The following is a 21,201-nucleotide window of genomic DNA, read 5'->3' on the forward strand; positions in this document are numbered from 1 at the left end:
GCTGATCTCTGTGGATAAATTGTACTGGTGTAAGAAGGCTTTCAAATAAATTCTAAACCCACTCAAACTGCACAGGCTTTGAATCTGCTGAGGGCACTGGGACCTGGGGAAGATTTGTGCTTTTTCTCTTTAAAATCTCTGGGACAGCAGAGCTGCAGAATAATGTAATTAACTCATGGTAGCAGTGCTCCCACAGACCACTGCAGTGAGAGCTCCAGAAAAGATCCCTGTGCTCAAATTCACCAGGAAAAGGGGATTTTAGGGTGAATAGGGCAGGGACAGGGTGCCCAGAGAAGCCCCTGGATCCCTGGCAGTGCCCAAAGCCAGGTTGGACATTGGGGCTGGAGCAGCCTGGCACAGTGGGAGGTGTCCCTGCCATGGCAGGGGTGGCACTGGGTGGGATTTAAGGTCCCTTCCCAACCCAACCCATTCCATGACTCCCATGATTCCTGTTTCTGTGATTCTAAGAGCAGCAAGTGGTGCACAGAGAAGGGAAGGCTGCTCCTCCACCTGGATGTTTGACAGCCCCAAGAGTTGTAGGAGGTTTGGCCTCTCCAGACACCTCCATTTTTTATGAAACCCTGCATTCGAGCGCCTCAGTTTTTATTCTACTTCTTACCATAACAGTGACCCAATGCAAGGCTACTGGCAGAGCCTCTGGATGGTTTCTAAGGGAAAAATTGGATTAAAGCTGAGGAGATGGGACCCATGGCAGCAGAGGGGTTGGAGCAGAGGAGTGTGGCTGGAAAACCAACAAAAGGAGAAACAAGTACATGAACAAGGAAAGTTTGTGTTGGACATTTCACTGAAGGCAATCCGGAAAAAAATAACTGTTAGGACATGATGACTCAAATGCAACAATTCCATTTATCTTATTGGAATATTAAGATTCCTATCTTTTATTTATATATATATATATGTATAAAATTATATATAATTATTTGGGATATAAGCATTATATAGCCAACCCAGGACAGCACCTTACAAAAAACATCTGCTCTTCTGGGATCCCTTAGCATTTCAGAATTATTCCAGTTCATTCCATAAAGATGACAAACACTTGTAGCTGCTTTTTGGTACTGAAATATATTGGTGTCTATAAAATAGGTTAAGCAAAGAAACAATGCACACCAGTATGATTAATATGACATTTTAATTGCTACGTCAGACCTGTTTCCAAGTATTTAGTGCTAGGAACTGACAAAAGAAGTTCCTAATAAAAAAGCCTGAATGATTGAAGCTATTTAGAGGCCCTCATTGTACTGTGCCTGTCAAAATGTCCAACTGACCTTTTCCTCATGGTAAATTTTTCCAGGGAAGATTTTATTTTTATTTTAATAGTGCTGATTGCCCATCCTCTCCCCCAGTTTTTAGATTAGATAATGGTCAGAGCGAGAGAAATGTCAAATCCTTACCTAGACTCTGGATTTGGCCAGGGGCATTCAGTGTGAAGTCTGTGGAACCTCATTTAAATTTTTAGGTGGATATTTCTGAATGCATCATTTGCCATTATTTTATATTTTCCGTTCGAAGCAATCCTGGAGGTGTTGTCCCTCCCATAAGCTCAGTCAGGAGCAGAAGGAGCATATGGAAAATAACTCGGGTGAGCGGAGGGAGGCTGGGCCACTCGTGGCAGGAATAATGCACAGCCAGTGGGGGAGTTCTGCTGTAGCTGTACCTGGAGAGCTCAGCTTCCGTGTGGGAATGACTCTGTGACTGCCACCATGTGGGAACCCAGCACACCCCTCTGGCTGCCCTGGCTGCCTCCAGACCCTGGCAGGGGGCTCAGAGACCCTGGCAGGAGTCAAAAACACCTGTGGCTTCCATTTTAGCCTGTGGGAAAAGCTGCCAACTTTGTGTGAGGAATTACAAGCCACAAGGGTTTGAGTAGTGTGGTAGTTGAATTAACACAGGGTGGAAAAGTAGAATTTTGGGGTTTTTAGAATGGGGTTCAGGGGACAAGATGGAGGGATTTGGGCGTGTCCTGACCTTCTTCTCCTTCCCCTTGCCCTCCATGTCTCGCTGTGCTGGTGACACTTTTCTGTTGGTTTCAGGCACAGACACACTGTCCAACATCAATGACAGACATTGGCACGTTATTTTAACCACGGCACACGGAGTTTTTGGTATAAAATGTGAACACCACCCCAAGGGGGTGGGAGTCTGTCACAGCCTGACCTGCTGGACAGACCACAGCTCCTTGAGAAAGCATGTTAGAGATGAGAGAAAATAAACGACCTTGAGGAGCCGACCCTGCGCATTCCGGCTCCTTTGGCCACGTGGGCTGGGAGAAAAAGACTTTTTACAATCCTGGGGTCACCTCAACCTCCAGACCCCCGAGACCACCAGACCTCAATCCACGCATTGCCAAGGCCAGCACACCCCTGGCAGTGCCCAAGGCAGGCTGGACACGGCTTGGGACACCCTGGGACACTGGGAGGTGTCCCTGCCATGGCAGGGGTGGCACTGGATGGGCTTTAAGGTCCCTCCCAACCCAACCTATTCTGGGATTCTGTGCTTCTATGACGTTGTGGCTACACCTACAGAGGCACCTGAAACCTCATTTTTGGGAGCACTGAGATGCAGCAACCCTTGGGCACGTCCAGGGCAATTCTGGGGGATGGTGTCTTGGAAAGGTCAGTGCTGGAGGGGAATAAATGAGACATGGGGGGATAGAAATTAACTTAGAGTAGAAATTAATTTTGCATTTAGATGAAGTGTGCTGTTTTAACTTATTTAGTCTCTAACTTGCTGTGCTCACAAAGGCTTGCAGAGATGGACAAAAGAATGCAAGGCTCTGATAAGAGTAGTTTTCCACCTCTACCCTCACAATAAACCACGTTGGTTTATTCAAACTCCGACATGTTTCAAGCAGGGAAAGCAAAACCATTGGTTTATTCAAATTCTCACATCTTTTGTGCTCCCTGAGCAGACAGAAATCCATGGAGGGGGGCACAGAGGGAGCCAGGATCCCCTGCCACCCCCACAGCACCCCAGAGAGTCCCCAAACCCCCCTGAGCAGGTGAATCCCCTCCTCCTGCTGGGAATTCTCCACCACTGAAGCACAGGCTGATATTAATAAAAGGTTTTTTGCACATTTACAACACATTTGTTCATGGATGTGATTTAGAGCTCACTGTAAAGGCATCACCAGGGCTGCATTCCAACGACCCACAGAAAACAGGGAGTTTCTGCACTCTGGGATAATGTTGATTTAGGGGCTGGTGCAATAACACACGTGGGCTATTTTATTTCGTTTCTTGGCATTCCTATTCAAAAATTGCCCTATAAAGAAGGGAGAAGGTGTTAAATAAAGTTTAAATGCTCGTAAATCACAAAGAAACATTGTGCTTGGAGTGAATGGAAACATTTGGAGAGGCTCAAAATTGCTTTTTTCATGGAGAAATATTTTGTTGATGTGTTAAATTCAAAATGAAAATCCCTGACTGTGAGTCTCTTTCATGTTTTGGTACTTTGCTTAGGTTATCAAAAGAAAATAGGTATTATTTTTCCAGCTGTCTGAAAACTTTGGCTGGTCTGTGATTTTCTCTAAAATCTGCTAAGTCTGGGTCCAAAATTCCCTTTACTGGGCACCTTTAAATGGGGTTTTTAATTCAGGATCTTGGTTGTTAAAAACCAGGAGCACTGCAGAGTTTTTCTGTTGTTTTCATTTCAACTTCTGGTTTTAGGGGATTTGTGCTGTTCCTATTTCCAAAGTTTTTCCTGCAACTCTTAAGTGACAAAATTCTTTTTGACCCTTTCTCTTTTCTTTTTAATGAAAGCTGCCAGCCATGTGAACTCTTTCCATTTCAGCATCAGCTGCTTTAATAACACTTTCACATAAAAAAGAGCTGGACTTTCAGTGCTTTGGGCTGCTCAGGCTCAATTTGTCCTGGTGAAACACCAACAAAAGGACTGGGGAGATAGAGAGGAGGAAATGAACCTGCACAAGTTCTGCAGCGATTTAGGGATGATGGGAGGAGCTGGATTTAAAGTTTTTTTTTGTCCTTAAGACTGCTGAGTTCTGCTCTTGAGGCAGAATATTCACCCTGCAACTCCAGCTCCAAGGGAGTTCAGCAAGGGAACATTCACTCATATTCCAGGGATTCCTCAGTTGTCCCTTTTTAAAAAGGGCTGCTCCCATGGGAGTGACAAAATGCTGAGGTTAAAGAGTCTGATTTGGATCTTCTACAGCGAGGAAAGAACATCATTGCTGCACAAAAGTGAGAAGAAATCTGAAGAAGTGATTCATTGTTTACTTCCACCACAAGGAAAAATGTTTTTACTTCATTAAGGTATTATCAGGATTTTATATAGCACATTCATTTCTTTCTAAACCATTCTCCTCTTTTGAAAGCTGTGTTAAACCTCTTCCTAATAACTCCTGTGATTAGGAACTTTGTAGAAATCCCAGAGGACAGACTTCTAAAAGTGACATTTTATTTCCAGAGCCTCCCTGTAATTAAGCATTGCTCAGACATTCTATAGAGCTGTAGCTGCTCTGCAGAAAATCTCTTTTCACTTGAATAAAAAGATGTTTTTGGGTAAAGTTAGCAGAGAATTACATTTATGTTATGAAGCATAAGAATTTCAGATTCAGTTTAATGAAGGGAAATAAAAGGTGTCTGTTGTTTAATGGGCACAGAAGGTCTGGGAGTGAGCAGAGGTCCTGCTGGACACCTGCTGGGAAGGGATGATGCAAAAAACTCTCACAAAACCAAACAGGAGTGACCTCTAGAAAATACTGAATGCAGTCTGGGGGTTATTAAATATCACCAGCTGGGAGAGATCTTTAATGTCTCTTTCAACCCAAACCATTCCATGATCCTGTGAAGAGTTATTTACTTGGACATCAATCTCTACCATGTGGTCTTGCAATGATTTTATCATTTTTGAGTTTATTTTCTGTCAGACCAGCCCACGGGCTCTGTGAGGAATCAGAGAAAGGTTTGGCTTGGCAGGGGCCTTGAGGAGGTACCAAAGTTTTGGAGCTTCCTCTATGAATTCCCATTCATGCCCATGGATAACCAACATGGTTTAATGTTCTTTGCAGGATTTCCATGCACAGCTGAGCTTCTTTTACTTGTTCACGTGCTGACACATCCTCACCCCCATTCCAACAGTCCCCCTTTTAAAAAATATTCGGGGCATTTGGTTATCTTGTAGTTCTAAATGTTTACAAAGATGACACAACATGGATCTGACAGTGGGGAAAAGAAAATAAACTTCAGAGCAAAGTGAGAAGGAAGAAAAGATTTCCCAGTAATGACATCAGGCAAAAAACACCTTTTATCAGACATAGTTCAAGCTGGCAGGAGCGTGGCTTCAAGCATTGAGCTGCATCTCCTGACTTGAAAGCCAAGCTCTGCTGTTTAATTTGTCATTCTGGGGACTCAGGAGATTGGAGGGCTTAATTACCTGCCTTTATTTCTATTTCAAGATGATGAAAATCAATGTTCTTCTCATTTACCTTCACGCCCAACCCAAAGATGAATCTACACTTTCAAGCCACAGCAAAGAATAATAAAATCAGGAGAGACCAACTGATCCTGCTTAAGGACAGCTAGATTTCAGTTTTCCCTCAGAAAATATTCAGTGTCTCTGGAAGTTTTGTTGATCAGAACAGTCTTTGCATGGAAAAGTCCTTAAAAATGGATTTGAGAATATGTGAAATATCTGATGGTAGAAAAGGTGCTGTTATTTCAGCTCTGGTTCAAGGCCTGCTGATGCCACTGAAAGTTTTTTATGGAATTCACTGGGCCTTGGGTTGGTCCATAGGAGATTCCTTTTATTAAAGTTCCCCTTTTCTGCAGAAAATAGCACAGGGCACTTCAAATAATGTGTTTTATGACACTTCCTCTACTACAGACAAGTGCAAAAAAGTAAACAAATAGCTTTTATTTAATTGAAAGTGTTTTTTTTTTTAACAGGATACACTGAAGAATATGAGATAAATAATAACCACATCACAAGAGTTTTAAATCACTGCTCCCCTCCGTGGCATCAGCTTGCACAGGTTGACATTCCATTAAAATGCTGCTCCAATAACAACTACTTGGAAAAAATTTGAGACCACCCACGTGTCAATCCCAAATTAGGTTTGGCATCACTCCATTTAATTAATGCATGTTGATTTACCCCTTCATTTCCAAGCCTATTTTTAAAAATTCATGGAATATTGATGCCTAATATTTTCTTAATGACAGACCACTTCCACCTCCCTCCCCCTCCCCAGTGTTGATTTTTCTCAGGAATGTTGGTTATGGTGAAGAGTTAAGATAAAATCTACACTTTTATTTTTAGAAGTCCACAGCAGAGCATTGCTGGAACCAGCAAGGAAAAGGGTTTAGAAGAACAGAACTCAACAGCAGGATCCCAGATGCCAATGTATGGTTTATCCTTTGGGATAATTTCACTGCTCCAGAGCTTAAACCTATAAAAATATAAACAGACAGAGGTAAATCTGTGTCAAAAATTAGTTTTTCTTTGCATTTTAGCTCTACAACGATCTCTGTTCTCTTTTCAAGATGAAACATTATCCACAAATGTTATTTCTATTTATTTGTTTATTAAGCTGTAGTGGCCATTTCATGGAGTAGGGTTTTAGATTAACCTTTCCTGTGAGTATCATTTTCAAGAAGGTTTTGACTATTTTGTTGCAAAACAAACTACGATATATAAATATAAAAATGCTCCCTTTTCCATGAATAATAAGTTATTTGTGAGAGCAGAGGCTGCATGCTGGGCCACCCCACCCCAGCCATGGGACAGGGCTGAGACTTCTGTCCAGGGCTGATTTAGGGCTACATTATGTGTAAGAACTGTGACTTTCCCAAGAAATCTTATTCCTGTGTCCTTCCCTGAGCTCTGCATGCCAGGGCAGTAGAGACCTGCATTAAGAATAAATTGTGGGGCAAAATACTTTCTCCTCCAATGAATGTCAGAGTATCAGAGACAAATTTATAGGAGCCAGCACCAAAAAGCACCAGGAGGGAGGACACCTGTGGCAAGGGACAATCTGGGATTCTGTTGTGCTTAGAGGCACAGATTTCTTCTTATGCAACAGCATTCAGAGGGGAAAAAAAATTCTCTCACTCGATATTTTTGGAATCCTAATTTCCTCACTGCTGCTGCCATCGCCACCGTCACTGACGGTTCTTATCTCGATGAGATAATCTTCTTCAAACGGGACCAGAAGTTCAGCTGAAGTGTTGTTTGTCTCCAGGATATGGGCTTTGCTCTGCCTGTTCTGTCTGTACAGAATCTAAGCAGAAAGGGATTGGAAAACAAGAGTTATTTCATTTCGTTTTAAGTTTTAATGGATTTTTTGGGGGGGACTGAGAGATTTTTCTGTTGTGTCCCAAAGTTTTCTGAGCACTTTCAGCATCCTGCAGGGTGCTAAAAGCAATTGGAAACAGGGGAATAAATTCTGTAGTATTTTGGGGTGGGTAACCACAGCAGGTGGTGTCCTAGAACATGAGGATAATCAAAGAATTCTGCACTGCAATCAAACTGTAAAATAAATTTGTATTTCCTTTAAAAGTGATTTATGGGAGTGCTTTTTGGTTCATTCACATAGATCTTTGTGTGAGTATCTTTCAGTCTCTTTTTTAAAGGTAACATTCATGAACAGAGTGATAATGTTCAAATGTGGTTTATGACTGCTTTTAATGCTTCAAAGACTGTTCTCTATTTCTTATATATTTGTGAAACTCCTTCCTTGGAGATATGAAAGCAAGAAACTTTAGTTAAGATTACAAGGGGACAAGAGAAATACAGGACTGGGGACAGAAAATCCCACTGTTGGGATAAAGAAGTCCTACTGTGAATGAATATCTGTATAAACATCAGCCAACCATCCCAATAAATCCAGAAAAATCAGTGTTCCAGGTAATGACCACTCACTTTCCACCAAATCTCTGTACCTGTATTGTAACCAAAATCTCTGATTAATGAGATAAAGAAATCACTTACTTTGTAGCCCAACACCTCAGACTCATTCTCCATTGTTTTCACATGCTCCCAGTTCAGGCAGATTTTGGAATTTGTCAGCTTCCAGGCGATGTTCGCTGGAGGTTGACTTGGTGCTTTAAAAAAAAATAAAAAGGATTATGATAATAACGAGATAAACTGAGTATTAATTTTCATGGTGTAGCTGAATGAGCTGCTGATATGGGAGTAGCAAATGCTTGAGTGATTCAAACCTAAAAGAGCAAAAAACCATTTTCCAGTCCATCATTGCTCTGGTATTAGTCAGAATAAAGATCTATTCATAGCACAGAACCTCTTACTGTGAGACTTCATTTGCAAAATTAGGCACAGCCTGACAGTGTCTGACAGTTCATGTTATATTTGAGAGATTTTGTGGAAGGAAAATGTTGTTCCTCTCTGTATTTCCATGTCCTAGAGGATGTTTTGCTGTCTGGATCTCAGGAAAAGCTGAAACTGAGAGCAAACTACAGAAGGCAAGATTTCCATCAGCCAGGACAGGTTACAAAGAGCTGCACATGAAAGTCTCCATGTGATCCACCATGAAACATTGTAGGATTTTAGAAATTCTCAGCACAATAGGCTGAGAGCAGCTTTTTCAAAGGCTTTTTATGCCTAAGTGCGAGGACTTTGAAAATTTGCCTACAAGTGACTGGAACCGAATCCCGCGTGAACATGTGAGGGTGGAGCTGTGCCTTTGAACTGGAGCTCGGATTTAGGCCAACACGTTCTCTCCTGCTCCATGGCACGTCCTCCCGGGCCCTGCTGGGTGGTGGCACAGGAAAGAAGGATTGAAGCAGAGGTAAAAATGAGGAGAGATTTGGAGAAACACATTCCAGCCCCGATTCTAAATTGTTTAACTCTGGGATCCTTCTCTTCCCCCCTTGTGTTGGTGATTGATGGATGCCACTTGGAAGGAACGGTTGATTTGGTGACAATTTCTTTCACTTCCCACAGAGATAAAGCAAATGGATGGGTGCTGCTGTTTCATATCCATCTGCCTTGTGGCTTTGGAGAAGTTTAACCCATCCCTCTGGTAGGGAATGAGGCGTTGGTGGAGCTCCCAGGTGAATATCCAGGGGTGTCTTTCCTTCAGCCCCACTGTCAGTGTTGGAAAAGATTCATTTCTTTACGAAGACATTTATCTACTCTCACATGCATCAAACTGCAAGTTTATTTAAATATGGCTTGAAAGCTCTTTGTTGCTTTCAGGAAACATTTCATATATGGAATTGGATAACAAAACAGTCACAAGAGGCAAAGGATGTCAAATACTTCATTGGCTGTGCTCTCTGAAGAGGTTTGAAATCACTCAAAAATGGGTGAATTACAGCCTTGTCCAAAGCTTTTTGCCGTAGAAACTTAAAGCTATCTTAATTCATGATTTTGGGCTGAAAAAACACCACGGGAGGATTTGCAAAACAAAATCATCTGGGTTTTTTTTTCTGCCAGAAACCAGAATAAGTGGTAAGAGCATTTTCCCAAATCCATAGGAATATCTGCTAGCAAAAGCAAGCAGTTCCAGGTCTAAGACTGGCAGATTATTTCCTCAATTAATTTCTTGTAATCAGTGCTCTCAAGAATGATAGAAATCCCAAATATCTGCTTAAGTTTATTGAGGTGCTGATGTTATATTGTCCTGGTTTAGGTAACACTTGGCTTTGTTGCTGTACTGTGCTGAGGTTTGTCAGTGCAAGTATTTCCAGTATCTATATGTAATAGTGATATATTTTGTGTGTATATGTATTTATTTGTAAGGGAAAAAGAAGAGGAAGGTGAAAAAATAAAAGGAAGAGGAAGAGGAGAAGGGGAAGGGGAAGGAAGGAAAAGGAAAAGGAAAAGGAAAAGGAAAAGGAAAAGGAAAAGGAAAAGGAAAAGGAAAAGGAAAAGGAAAAGGAAAAGGAAAAGGAAGTTGAATAGGAAAAGTAAGGGGGAAGGAAAAGGAAAGGAAAGAGGAAAGCGGAATTTCTGCAATCCATGCCATATAATTAAAGAACCATAAGAGAACAGCTCTTTATGGAGCCATGTCCATGGTTTGAGGACCTCAGTTCCACTCCCTAAGTACTTTTAACTTAAACCAGGATGTCACCTTAGACCTGACATCGATCTTAGAGAAGAACACTTCAATCAGAATTGCACCTCTTTGGCAGAAGGATCATTTCAGCTCTGCTGAGTCCCTGCAATAATGGGATGAGCAGAAGGCTGCAGGAATCCTGGATGCTGAGCAGGAAGACAGAGCTATTACTTTGGAGCTCCATCTCCTGCTCCAGATGCACATTGTTTATATTCTCTTGACATATTATCTCTTCTCTTATTGCAAGTGCTTGCATCTTCCACAGACAGAGCTTGAAATTTTAATCTATATATTTAAATATTAAAAAGGTTATTTTGACTTTAATTTTTAAATGAACCATTAGCACAATCCTGAATTTGACAGAAGATAAAGTAGATGTAAAACAAAAGCAAATTTATTCCTTCTGTGTTTTGTCATTTGACTGCCATGTCTTTAACTTGTCTTTCATACAGATGCAGATAGGAATAGAGGGAAGAATTCCCAGAGATGAATCTATTTTCAATTGAAAAATGGGCTGTGATGAAAATAGTGGAATCACAGAATGGCTTGGTTGGAATAGCACTTAAATTTCATTTCATTCAACCCCCTGCCATGGTCACAGATACCTTCCACCATCCCAGGTTTCTCCAAGCCTCATCCAACCTGGTCTTGGACAATTCCAGGGGTGGGTCCTGTTTGAGCCCTTCAGAAATATCTTCTCTGGCTTTATTCTTGATTGTTTTATTTACAATGAATACTGGTTTTGTGGCAATTTAAAAAAAATCAATTAACTCATTCTACAAGTTGTTCCTATCTTGCACTTGGAGTAATGGCATGGAACAGCATATAGAAAAGAGGAAAATTGGTGAAACCCAGGATAAATATTTCCCTTTTATGCTAAAGGGCTGATCAATAATTTAGTGGGAAAATAGATTCCAAGGAAAACAAAACAGCAGAAGGCTTTACTTTTATTATTAATTAAAAAAAATAACAGCTAAATTGTGTTTATATCAATGTATCCCTTATGCTGAGCTCTGCAGTGCAAAGTTCAGAGGTCTCAAAACCCCTCTCTATTTTAAAGGGGGGTTTGGGGATTTTAAAGTTTTATTTAAAACCCCCAAACCAACCCAGCCTCGCCACAGAATCTCTTGTCTGACTGGAGGGACATCCCTCCTTTATTGGCTCTGCATCTCTGAAATCCCCTGAAAGCAAGGGTGTGCTTACCACACAAGGGGGCTGCTCTTCCAAGGCAAACAGAAATCCTTCCTCGTGGGCTCTGATTTAGGACAAGAGGAAGTTTCTCGCTCACAGATTTTGTTGTCTGACTTGTGAAGAAATTTGGGATTTAGTTTTCTTTGCTGTTGAAGTGTTTGGCAGCGATGGGTCACGGTGGGCTGGAATGTGCCTGTCCCAGCTGGGAATTTGGGACCCTTGCTGTACCAAATCCAATACTCACGGGATTTTTTGGTGGTGACATTCACCGGGGTGCTGGAGGGCCCTGTCCCCGCAGTGTTGTAGGCTCGGACTGTTGCAAAGTACACCGTGTTAGCTCTCAGGCCCGTGATGTTTTTGGCTGTCACATTCCCACTGACTCTGACCTTCCCAGCTGTGCTTTCCTTGGGATCATCTATCCAATATAAAACCTAAAAAGTGAGAACAAAGAACAGGCAATTCATTGTGTTCCAGCAATTAGGGGCTTGGCTGGGAAGCAGACATGCTGACAAGGAAGATTTTGAGGAATGCAGGATTTTTTTTTGTACTCCAATCTAGCAGGATGTAAACCCAGGCATGAATATTTATAGAAAAGCAATAACATTTCAGAGACTGAATCCCAATTAAGGAACTAAATGAAATCCTTAAATTTACAGATGTCCAGAAGGAAACCTTTGATAAGGTAAGGAATGATAAAAGCTTTGTTGGTTTTATGGTTGAGCACAATGAAAGAGAACCTTAAGAGATACAAAAGAAGATTTATCTCAATCATCTAAAAGGTTTTTAATTATTTTGTATCCTGGCTCTAGTTTTGATTCAGTGACACCTATTTAGACCTGCTATTTCTTTCAGTGATTAATTGATTTAGGAAGGTTTGTGGACTGTACATGACTCTTATTACCTTCATTTATACATTGCAATGATAGCACAGCATTTAAAGTGGTTTTGACTTGTTTTCCTCTTATCTACAAATTAAAAAAAAAAAATAAAAATTGCTTCACTATGCAAGTAAAATGACCAGGAATGATATCTGACATTACTTAATCCCAAAATCACAGAATCATTTAGGTTGGAAAATATCTTTAAGTCCAACCATTATCTCAGCAATGCCAAGTCCAGCACTAAACCACGTCCCCAAGTGCCACATCCACACAGCTTTTAAATCCCTGCAGGGATGGGGACTCCTCCACTGCCTTCGTCAAATGTTTGAGTTAATGGTTGGAGCTGATGTCTTCAAGGTCTTTTCAGCCTAAATGATTTTATTAAGAGGAGGGAGAAGTTAAAAGCCTTTCAACGCACCACAGCACAAGCTCTGGGTAGCGCTGGAGGACATTTATCCTGTCAGCAGCACCACGTGTGCCTGTCCCCAAACCTGAGCACAGAAAGTCTGGGACAGAGCAGCAGTTCTGGGCTGTGAATCCTCCTGATCATCTCAGGTGGGTTGCTGCTAATGAGAGCCAGGGGAAGAGCTCCACGCTCTGTTGACTTGGAAGCAGCAATTTGTTAACTGGGAGGAGGAACCGGAAGGCCAAAAGGATTCTGGATTGGAAAGGGACAACTTCAAGGTGTCAGAGCCCCTTACCCCGTGACCCAGCCCCTCATCTCGTGGCCCAGCCCTCACCTCGTTAGCCCAGCCCCTCACCTCGTAGCCCAGCACCCTGCCCGTGTGCCGGTTCCAGGGGATGGGCAGCCAGGACACCTCCACCGCCGCCGCCGACACGCTCAGCGCCGAGGCGCCCGCCGGGGCCATCTGTGGCTCTGGGACAGGGAAAACACAGCTGCTGGGACATGGCTGTGACCACAGAGACAGTGCAAGGGGAGGAGATGCTGGGGGGAACAGCAGGAAGAGCCCCTGGTGTCACCATGAGCTTTACTGTGCACTTATGGTGAAATGTCAGCAAAACTTGTTCTCAAAATCATCCATTCCCCATCTGCTGGAGCAGATTTTCAGAGATCAGCCACACTGAGTGGTCTGAGGAGCTGAACCCTCTGAGAGCAACACCTTTGAGTGTCTCTCAGTTTTCCAAACACACTCAGCAGGAGCACCTTGAGAACAAATGACTTGAAACAGGCCCTCTACTGAAAATCATTCTGAAAATTTGCCCCTTGCTATTTTTACTTCAGATTCCCACCTCCTGCCTCACGTCTGTGATAAACATCCAATGAGCAGGTTTGAGCAGGGTCCTTAAAAGCCCTGTGAGATCTGCCTGATCATATCTGTCACCTATTGCTGCTACACACCCATTACTACTAAGAGTAACTCGTGTTACCATCCTCTCCTGAGTAGATGATGGAGACGGAGCTCAGGGTCCCTTCTCCTTCGTTGTTGTAGACACCAACTTTGACCTCGAAAGGAGAGAGGGGTGTGATGCTCTCGTTCCTATAAACGTATTTGCTGGATTCCACCGAGGCCACCACAGCTTTGGTCCAGGTTGTTGAGCCAAGGGGACGGAACATGACGACGTAGCCAAAACCTTCCCCGTTTTGGAGCTCTTCTGACACTGGCTGTGGCGACAAGGCAGTCAGTAAAGGTGTGCATGTAGCCACAGTTTTAATTGAATCTTCATTCCCTGACTGTATTTTAGTGGTATTGATTTAGTTGGCTGTGTCTTGGAGAAGATAATAACGTTTGCCCCATCTGTCAATGTAATATTGAAATAAAAATCAAAATAATAAATCTATCGGGGCAATCAATTTAGAAACAAAAGATCTGATCAGCTCCATTAAAGCTGTCTCTTTCAGGCTTGAAGTTTGCAAAATTAAAAGCGTTTCACTCAGTACAAGTTGTAGCTTGTAGATTTTTTCCCTTTCCCCAAAGGGGCATAGGAATGCTAATTTTAAATAAATTATTTGAAAGGAAAAAAAGAGTTGGGAAGGAACAAATGTATACAAAGAAATGTGTGTCAGTTGTATAATTGCCTGCCTCTGAGTACAGTACTGATGTATTTTTTCAGCAAGCAGAAAGCCTCAAGTGCATGAACATATTCTTATTTAAGTTCTCAGAACAGAAATGTTCCTGCAAGTCAACATGGCAAAATTAATGTTTCTATTAATAAAATTGCATGTCAAGATACGTATGAAAGGCTCTAACTGAAAAGGCAATTACAGCAACACCGTGTCCAGCATGAAGTTTGGTTTTTCATGGGATAAAAATACTTCCACATTCTCAAAGCAAGAGGACATTTATGAAATAAAATCAGGAGTAAATGGAGAAAGGAAGTGTTTCTCAGTAAAACTGCATTTATTTCAGAGGCTTGCATCAAAGGAAGGGGCATGGAAAATCAAGCATGGAAAATGGCGCAAAAAGACAGAAAAAGGGTCAGGACCTGAGTCCTGGCTCCAACCTCTTCTCCTGCAAACTCTTGATAGCACAAACTGTGTGAGATGATAGCATTTCAGAAGACTTCAGGGCACTTATAATAAATTCCTTCTAATTATAATAATAAAAACAATTATAATAGGCCTGCCCTGGCATTTAGAACTGTCTTTCCTTCAGTGTTTTACAAACACCCAATATTCCCCTTTCCATCTCTTTTCGAGTCCTGAGAGAGTTAAATTTGAGGGATGATGCCACCCTGGGGATTTATAGGAGTTCAAGCTACTTTCTAGAGCATTTAATTTATTTTTGAGGCTTCTGTGACCTCAGATTTAATCAAGACATTTAGTGAGTTCATCGCAGAAAGCCACAGAGTTGTGTTCAGTGCTGTTAGCTGGCCATAATTAGGATTTCTTCTGATTGTTTTTCAAGACACACTACGGAGTCCAGTAGGATAATTCGATTGAGATCTCTCAGGTTGTTTTCGATTTTCATGTTCTTCTGCTCCCAAAGAGGAGAAAATGAAACAAAAGAGTGAAAGGTGCAGATGGAGGAAAACCTAGTTCAGGGAAAGTGGGATTTCACTCTGTTTGCAGCAAAACATCAGCGGTGTTATTTATCTAGTGGGGATTTCTTAAAATTTCTTTTGATCTGATTTTTCACATTTTGACCAAACAGCCTCCCCATCACTTCCCAGGTTTTGCCAGAGGCTGCCTGCCTTCATCCCAGTGCCTGTGGGAAGCTGCTGGGAGGCTGGAAATGGAGGCTCCTTCCCACAGCACTCACTTTCTACTCTCTGAAATGACCTGCACTCACCCTTTGCAACTTGTCTGGCATTAACTGCTCTGGAAATGTGTATTCTTTGCTCTCGCTGGAGTGCTGCAGAATTAAAGGGCTCATCTCCTTTAACGCATAATAGGATATGTCTTGTCAGCACAGTGTTCCAGAATGGAAAACATGTAAACAAAAGTAGGAAAAATGTAAATGCAGAAAATGGCCAAGCAGATTAGTATGTTAAGCACCTCCTGTACAATGGAGATAAGAGGGTTATGCAGACTTCTAAACATCTTTACAACATGCCTCTTAAACTGTTTATTTTCACAAATTGTTCCCTATAACACAGGAAACTTGCTGTATATCTTACAGGCTGTTTGCTCTCCACATCCAGGGCGAAATCCAGGCTCGACCAAAGCCGGTGACCAAAAGCCTTTGGATTTCAGCAGGGCTGTGATTTCACCCACAGATTTATCCCCCCTGGACAGCCGAGGTTAACTGAGCTCAGAATTACCTCCCATGTGATGACCAGCTCGGAGCGGCTCCCTCCTCCTCCGCTGATGTTCGTCGGTGCCACCACAGGAACTGCAGGAGAAAAGGGGTTGGTGTTTGCAGCTGGTTCCCCGAGGCTCAGTCCTGGGGCCAGCCCTCTTTAAAGTCTTTATGGCTGATCTGGACCTCGGGAAGTTCACAGCTGGCACTAATTTGGGGGGGAGTGTGGATCTGCTGGAGGGCTCTGCAGAGGGATCCGGGCTGGCTGGATCCATGGGCTGGGGCCAGTGGTGTGAGGCTCAACAAGGTGAAGTGCAGGGTCCTGTTCTTGGGTCTCAACAGCCCCATGGAGCACTCCAAGGTGGGGGAAGAGTGGTTGGAAAGTGGCCCAGAAAAAAAGGACCTGGGGGTGCTGCTGAAGACGAGGCCAGGTGTGCCCAGGTGGGGAGGAAGGCCAAGGTGACCTGGCCTGGATCAGCAATGGTGTGGCCACAGGACCAGGGCAGTGATTGTCCCTCTGCACTGGGCACTGCTGAGGCCACACCCCGAGTGCTGTGTCCAGCTCTGGACAAAGCTGTGATCGGCCACAGGTTGGGCTCAGTGATCCTGGAGGCCTTTCCAAGAGGGTGATCAGAGCATTTCCTACCTCACCTGCAGCCATTCCACCTCTCAACAGTGGAACAGGGATTACATTGCACGGCAGCCCATTTGAAATTAACTGAAATGATGTTGACATGTTTTCTACGGCTGAAGCCATAGATGAATTTGATACATGAGTACCCTGGTTCAAAAAATTAATTAAAGAACTGGGAGCATCAAGTATCTGACATTATTATGCCTCATCAACTAATTGGCAAAATGATGTTCCATTCAGACTGTAGCTGCAACACTACTGATTTACTAATTATGCATTTGTTCAGTAAACATGTTGTTGGAGCAATATATTAATTTTTTAATTGGCTGTATGCTTTTCTTAGCAAATTCAAAACTCACAAGTTGTTTTTCTCCTTCTCCCAAGACTGTAAGTGTCCAAAAGTTGGTTGATTAGAGTTGGATTTCTCCAGCATTCCACAGGTGTGTGGCACCAGAGGTGGAGGACTGAGATCAGGGAACTTTGTTGAGGTTGAAGGGACTCATGGTGGAGAGAAAAGAAAATATCAACATTTCCTGCCTCTTGCTTTATATTTCTTCTTTAAGGTCCCTTCCAACCCAAACCATTCTATGGTTCTATGAGATCATGTTCTTTTTCAGCTGCTAGAGAAGTATAAGAGAAGAGGACATCCCTGGAATGGGCAGAGACAGGAACCCTCTACAGGACATTTGGTGGTGCCATCTCCAAATCCTATCTTCAGAAATTTCAAGATTGTTTTGTCATTGTCTTCATCCAGTTCCCACTGTCTGAAAAGCTGATGTGTAGGGTGAGAAATAGGAGGGATGTTTACATCTCAGAAGCTCTTCTTCAGAGATTTTGGGCAAGTTTTGCCATATCTGCTTGTCCTTCCCCTTGACAAATACTCCAGGGTGTCAATAAAAGCAACAGTGCTTAAAGTTCACAGAAACCGATGCTAACCCATTATCATTTCCAGATCCTAGTCCAAGTATAAATATTTATCTGATTTCATCCTCTAGAAATGGGAGGAATTTCAGAATAATTTTGCTATGCAGCCGTAAGAGTGAGTGCAAGTGCAAACAGCCTGGGCTCTTCTGGAGGGTTTCACAGAGCTGTTCATTTTTGTCACTCACAATCAATGTTTTTGGGCACATCAGACTGACAAGAACTGCATGGAAACAGCAAAACAAACTTTCAAGCCTGGTGTTTCACTGTTTCATGAACCAAGTGATGCTCAATTAGCTCATGTGTTAAATATGTTCAGTACTTGCTACATTTGCACGGGGAGAATTTTGTGCTGCGGCTCAGCAGAGCCTCAACTGGGTCAGAGTTGAGAAACAGATGAAAATTTACAGCTGAGTGCACCAACAGAGGCTCAATTAATTCTCAGCTCCATTTTAATGGAATGAACAGTGGCTCATTTGCATTCACAAATCTACTAATGCTCAGATTTTAGCTGGCAAAATAGTTATTACAATAGCAGAGCAAATTCACCCTTTCCTGGCCAGGTATTTGCTGTCCACACTGCCCTGCTGATTTCAGGTTCCTATTCTGACTGAAAAATTAATAAAAGCTGATATTGTCCCACCGCACTGCAATATTTTGAGACAGGAATTTACATCAGTGAAGGAGTTAAGCAGATAAAACCTGAAATGAGTCTTGCTGTCTCTTTTGTTAAACTTTAGACAGAGCTACAGCGTATGGAAATAATCTTCCTTGTGTTATTGCCATGATAAATAACAATAATTTTATTGTTTCTTTCTCCTCGTTGCCCCAGTCTTGTGAATCCCTCAAATAAATAAATAAAAGCTTTAAAAGATGAAAGCTTTCACTGCCTATCTAGTTTTGAATATCCCACTTCACAAAGCCCCACGGTGGTAACAGCAACAAAAACCTTCTCAAGATTTGGTCTTTGTGATCAATCATGTAATGGAAAATATTCATTTGAGATACTCTGCTGGGAAATTTAAAAAATCTGACCTCCTCTGGAAGGTGTTGCGGTTGGAACTAGATGGTCTTTAAGGTCCCTTCCCATCCAAACCATTCTCAGATTCTATTTCCAGAAACAAATGGGTTCCACATTCTAAAAGAAATGTGTTTTCTTCTGTATAATGTACAATACTGTATTTTGAATTCTGTCCTGAAATGCAGCTTGCCAAACTTCGGAGCTTGGCAAATGAGATAAACAGAGAAGAGAAAGTGGATTGTAAAAGCTGCTTCCACTTTACTGCTTTCCATCCCATAAACACTGATTTTATAGGTGGGAGACAGTTGATAAGCAGGAGGTTGGGAGGAACATAAAACAAACCAAAGGTTTGGACTGCAAATAAATCGTACCAAACTGAGCAGGTCAAAGGACTGACAGTGTTGGTCACCCAAGAATGAGGCAAGGTGAGGTGCCAAGTCCCAGAAGATAAATGAGTAAAGCTCAGACAGACAGACAGAAAGGATTCTACTCTGGAGTCAGCAGAAGCTGTTGGTTTCACTGGGCTTTGGATGCTGTCATTTATTTCCTCCAATATCCAAAGTTAAAATTATCCTGTTCCTCCTGATGCTCAGGTATCAAACACCTCTGCAGCCGAGGGACATTCGGAGAGTGGAGTAATCATTTCATGTGCAAATCCCTGAGCAGGGCAAAAACTTGGATTTAATTGGGAGAACAAAAATTGTTCTCCCCAACTGCTTGAGTCAAAGGTTGGTTGGGACACATCAAAGGGAGGAAGATAGGGTAACTCCAGCTTCTATCATGGATTGCCAGAATGGTTTGGGTTGGAAAGGACCTTAAAGCCCGTGCAGTCCCACGACCTTCCACTATCCTGATGCCTTGTGCAGGCTGCCCTAGAACAGAGGCTAGATGGAGTTACAAGAATAAAGCAGGGATTTATTCAAAGGCCTCAATGGATGCACCTTGGGCAGCACCAGAGCCCAGCCAGGGCTGCACCCAAGATGAACCAAAATGGTCCCAAAATGCACGAGCGCTCCCGGGGGCTCTCACTGGGATCAGCTCTGCTCCATTTGCACCTTGCAGTTCATTGTCCCATTCCAGCTTTAGCCCAGGCACTCCCATCCTGCTTGTTTTTCTCTCTTCAGCCCACGGTGTTTGTGCTCCTGGGGCTGAGATTTGGCTCATTTGTCCTTGGTGCCCAGCTGGAGCAGGAATTGTTTTGTCTCCCTGCTCTGTGCAGAGAGCTCACCATCCCCTGATGTGAAGCCCAGAACTGCACACTAAAGCAGCACAGAATGTGAAACGTATAAAAGCTGAAACCTGAGGCATCAATCCCAGGTTGCTCCAAGTCCCATCCAGTAATGCGTTCTTGTGGAACACATTGGATCCCTGCCCATGGAATTGGGTAAATAACCCTGTAGGAATGAGTGGCTCTGCTGCAGTGAAATTCCCACAGTTGAGAGCTGGAAAAGCCCAGCAGAAAGCAGGGCCTTACCTGCAGCTTTGGTTTTCAGGAGAGCCGATGGCCTGCTGGGCTCCCCAATCCCAACGCTGTTGCTGGCAACCACGCGGAACTCGTACTCAACCCAGGGGCTTAAATCCACCACGGTGGCCTTGTGAGTCCTGCCATTAATGACCTCGGGAGCTGAAGGCAAACGTGACACCACCAATGGGTTTTTGAGGTAATTAATGGTACATACCAAATAAAAATTCCAGGGCAAGTCTCGAATTGCTCACCTGTGGCGACCGCCTGCCATCCCACCGAGAAGGGAGTCCTGGTCTGGACACTGTAGATCTGCACTGGGCTGTTGTTTTCTACTCCAGGCTTCCAGGATAACCCAGCAGTTGTGCTAGAAACATGTTCAACTTTAACATCTTCTGGTGGACCTGGAGGGCCTGACACGATCAGCATTTTAAGAGGAAGGTATTGGGAAGAGAAGATTCACTGCTGGAATGGGTTGGGCAACTCTTACTTTCTCAAGTCAGAGGAATTATTTATGAAGCTGCAGTGTCATAAAAGCTGCACAATCCCTAAATGATGGCTCCATGCCTGGATTACATTTTTATGAGTCAGGAAAATTAATGTCTTGATGTCGCTAACATGAAAACTACAAACAAAAGGATGATTTCTTCTTTGTGTCTGACAAAGAAAGGCACCCAATGTTGTCTTTTGTTGAAGCATTGAACAGTCTGAGAATTCCTACTGAATTCAGTCAAGAAAGAATGCAGGAAGGTGCACTACACAGATTTCTGACTTCTCCTAGGGTTTACAGATCTGCTCCCATGACAGCATTTCCTCACTGCTGGCGGTAAAAAGCTGAGTTAGAAAATGTTATTTCACATTATCTCCAGATAGGGGAAAGGAATGAGGTCTTTTGATTTTCCCAGCCTGCACAGTGACCCAGTGATGCCTGAAGGAAATAACAACACTGCTGAGATTAGAGTATTTCCCTCTCATCTGTGTGGCCCAAAATTTTTGCCAAAGAGACCAGGGCAGAACTGCAGAGGTTCCCCTGGGTTGGCTGAACACCAGGATCATGCTGGCCACAATTTTGGTGCCAAGAGTAAAAGAAAAAGAACATTTCACTATTGAGATTTGGATTTGACATCCTAGGAATCATTTAAACAACAGCTGATGGTAAGAATTCCTAATTCCTCTAGAAGATATGCATCTCCCTTACAGACATACCTCTCACAATTATATCTGCTGCTGCAGATTGACTGTCTAAAGAAGTTTGCACCATGCACACATATTTCCCAGAATGATGCAACTGAATGTTTCTTATCATCAAATCCCCAGCAGATTCCTG

At 42.9% G+C, this 21,201-nt stretch overlaps 1 protein-coding gene and 1 long non-coding RNA gene across 3 annotated transcripts in view; one reads left to right on the top strand and one right to left on the bottom strand.

Moving 5' to 3' along the window:
• Positions 1-2,575: 2,575 nt before the first annotated feature.
• On the top strand, positions 2,576-6,462 carry LOC128814002 (uncharacterized). Of its 2 annotated transcripts, none has more exons than XR_008439244.1 (3): positions 2,576-2,636; positions 4,195-4,295; positions 6,304-6,462. It is a non-coding gene; the product is annotated as an uncharacterized LOC128814002 (long non-coding RNA). The 2 variants fall into 2 exon arrangements; XR_008439245.1 differs by having other exon boundaries at positions 2,584-2,636; positions 4,014-4,295.
• Positions 5,768-21,201, bottom strand: part of LOC128814001 (contactin-6-like) — a 125,554-nt gene continuing 110,120 nt past the window's right edge. Inside the window, exons 14-23 of the mRNA XM_053989503.1 lie at positions 21,081-21,198; positions 20,129-20,287; positions 19,887-20,036; positions 15,859-15,929; positions 13,525-13,759; positions 12,897-13,012; positions 11,499-11,685; positions 7,975-8,087; positions 7,096-7,264; positions 5,768-6,433 (exon numbers count right to left, since the gene is read on the bottom strand). Of these exons, the coding sequence (XP_053845478.1) occupies positions 6,300-6,433; positions 7,096-7,264; positions 7,975-8,087; positions 11,499-11,685; positions 12,897-13,012; positions 13,525-13,759; positions 15,859-15,929; positions 19,887-20,036; positions 20,129-20,287; positions 21,081-21,198 (1,452 nt within the window). The 3' untranslated portion in view covers positions 5,768-6,299. The remainder of the gene's footprint in view (positions 6,434-7,095; positions 7,265-7,974; positions 8,088-11,498; positions 11,686-12,896; positions 13,013-13,524; positions 13,760-15,858; positions 15,930-19,886; positions 20,037-20,128; positions 20,288-21,080; positions 21,199-21,201) is intronic.

Source organism: Vidua macroura, chromosome 13 (genome assembly GCF_024509145.1).
Source record: "Vidua macroura isolate BioBank_ID:100142 chromosome 13, ASM2450914v1, whole genome shotgun sequence".
NCBI classification, from domain to species: Eukaryota; Metazoa; Chordata; class Aves; order Passeriformes; family Viduidae; genus Vidua; species Vidua macroura.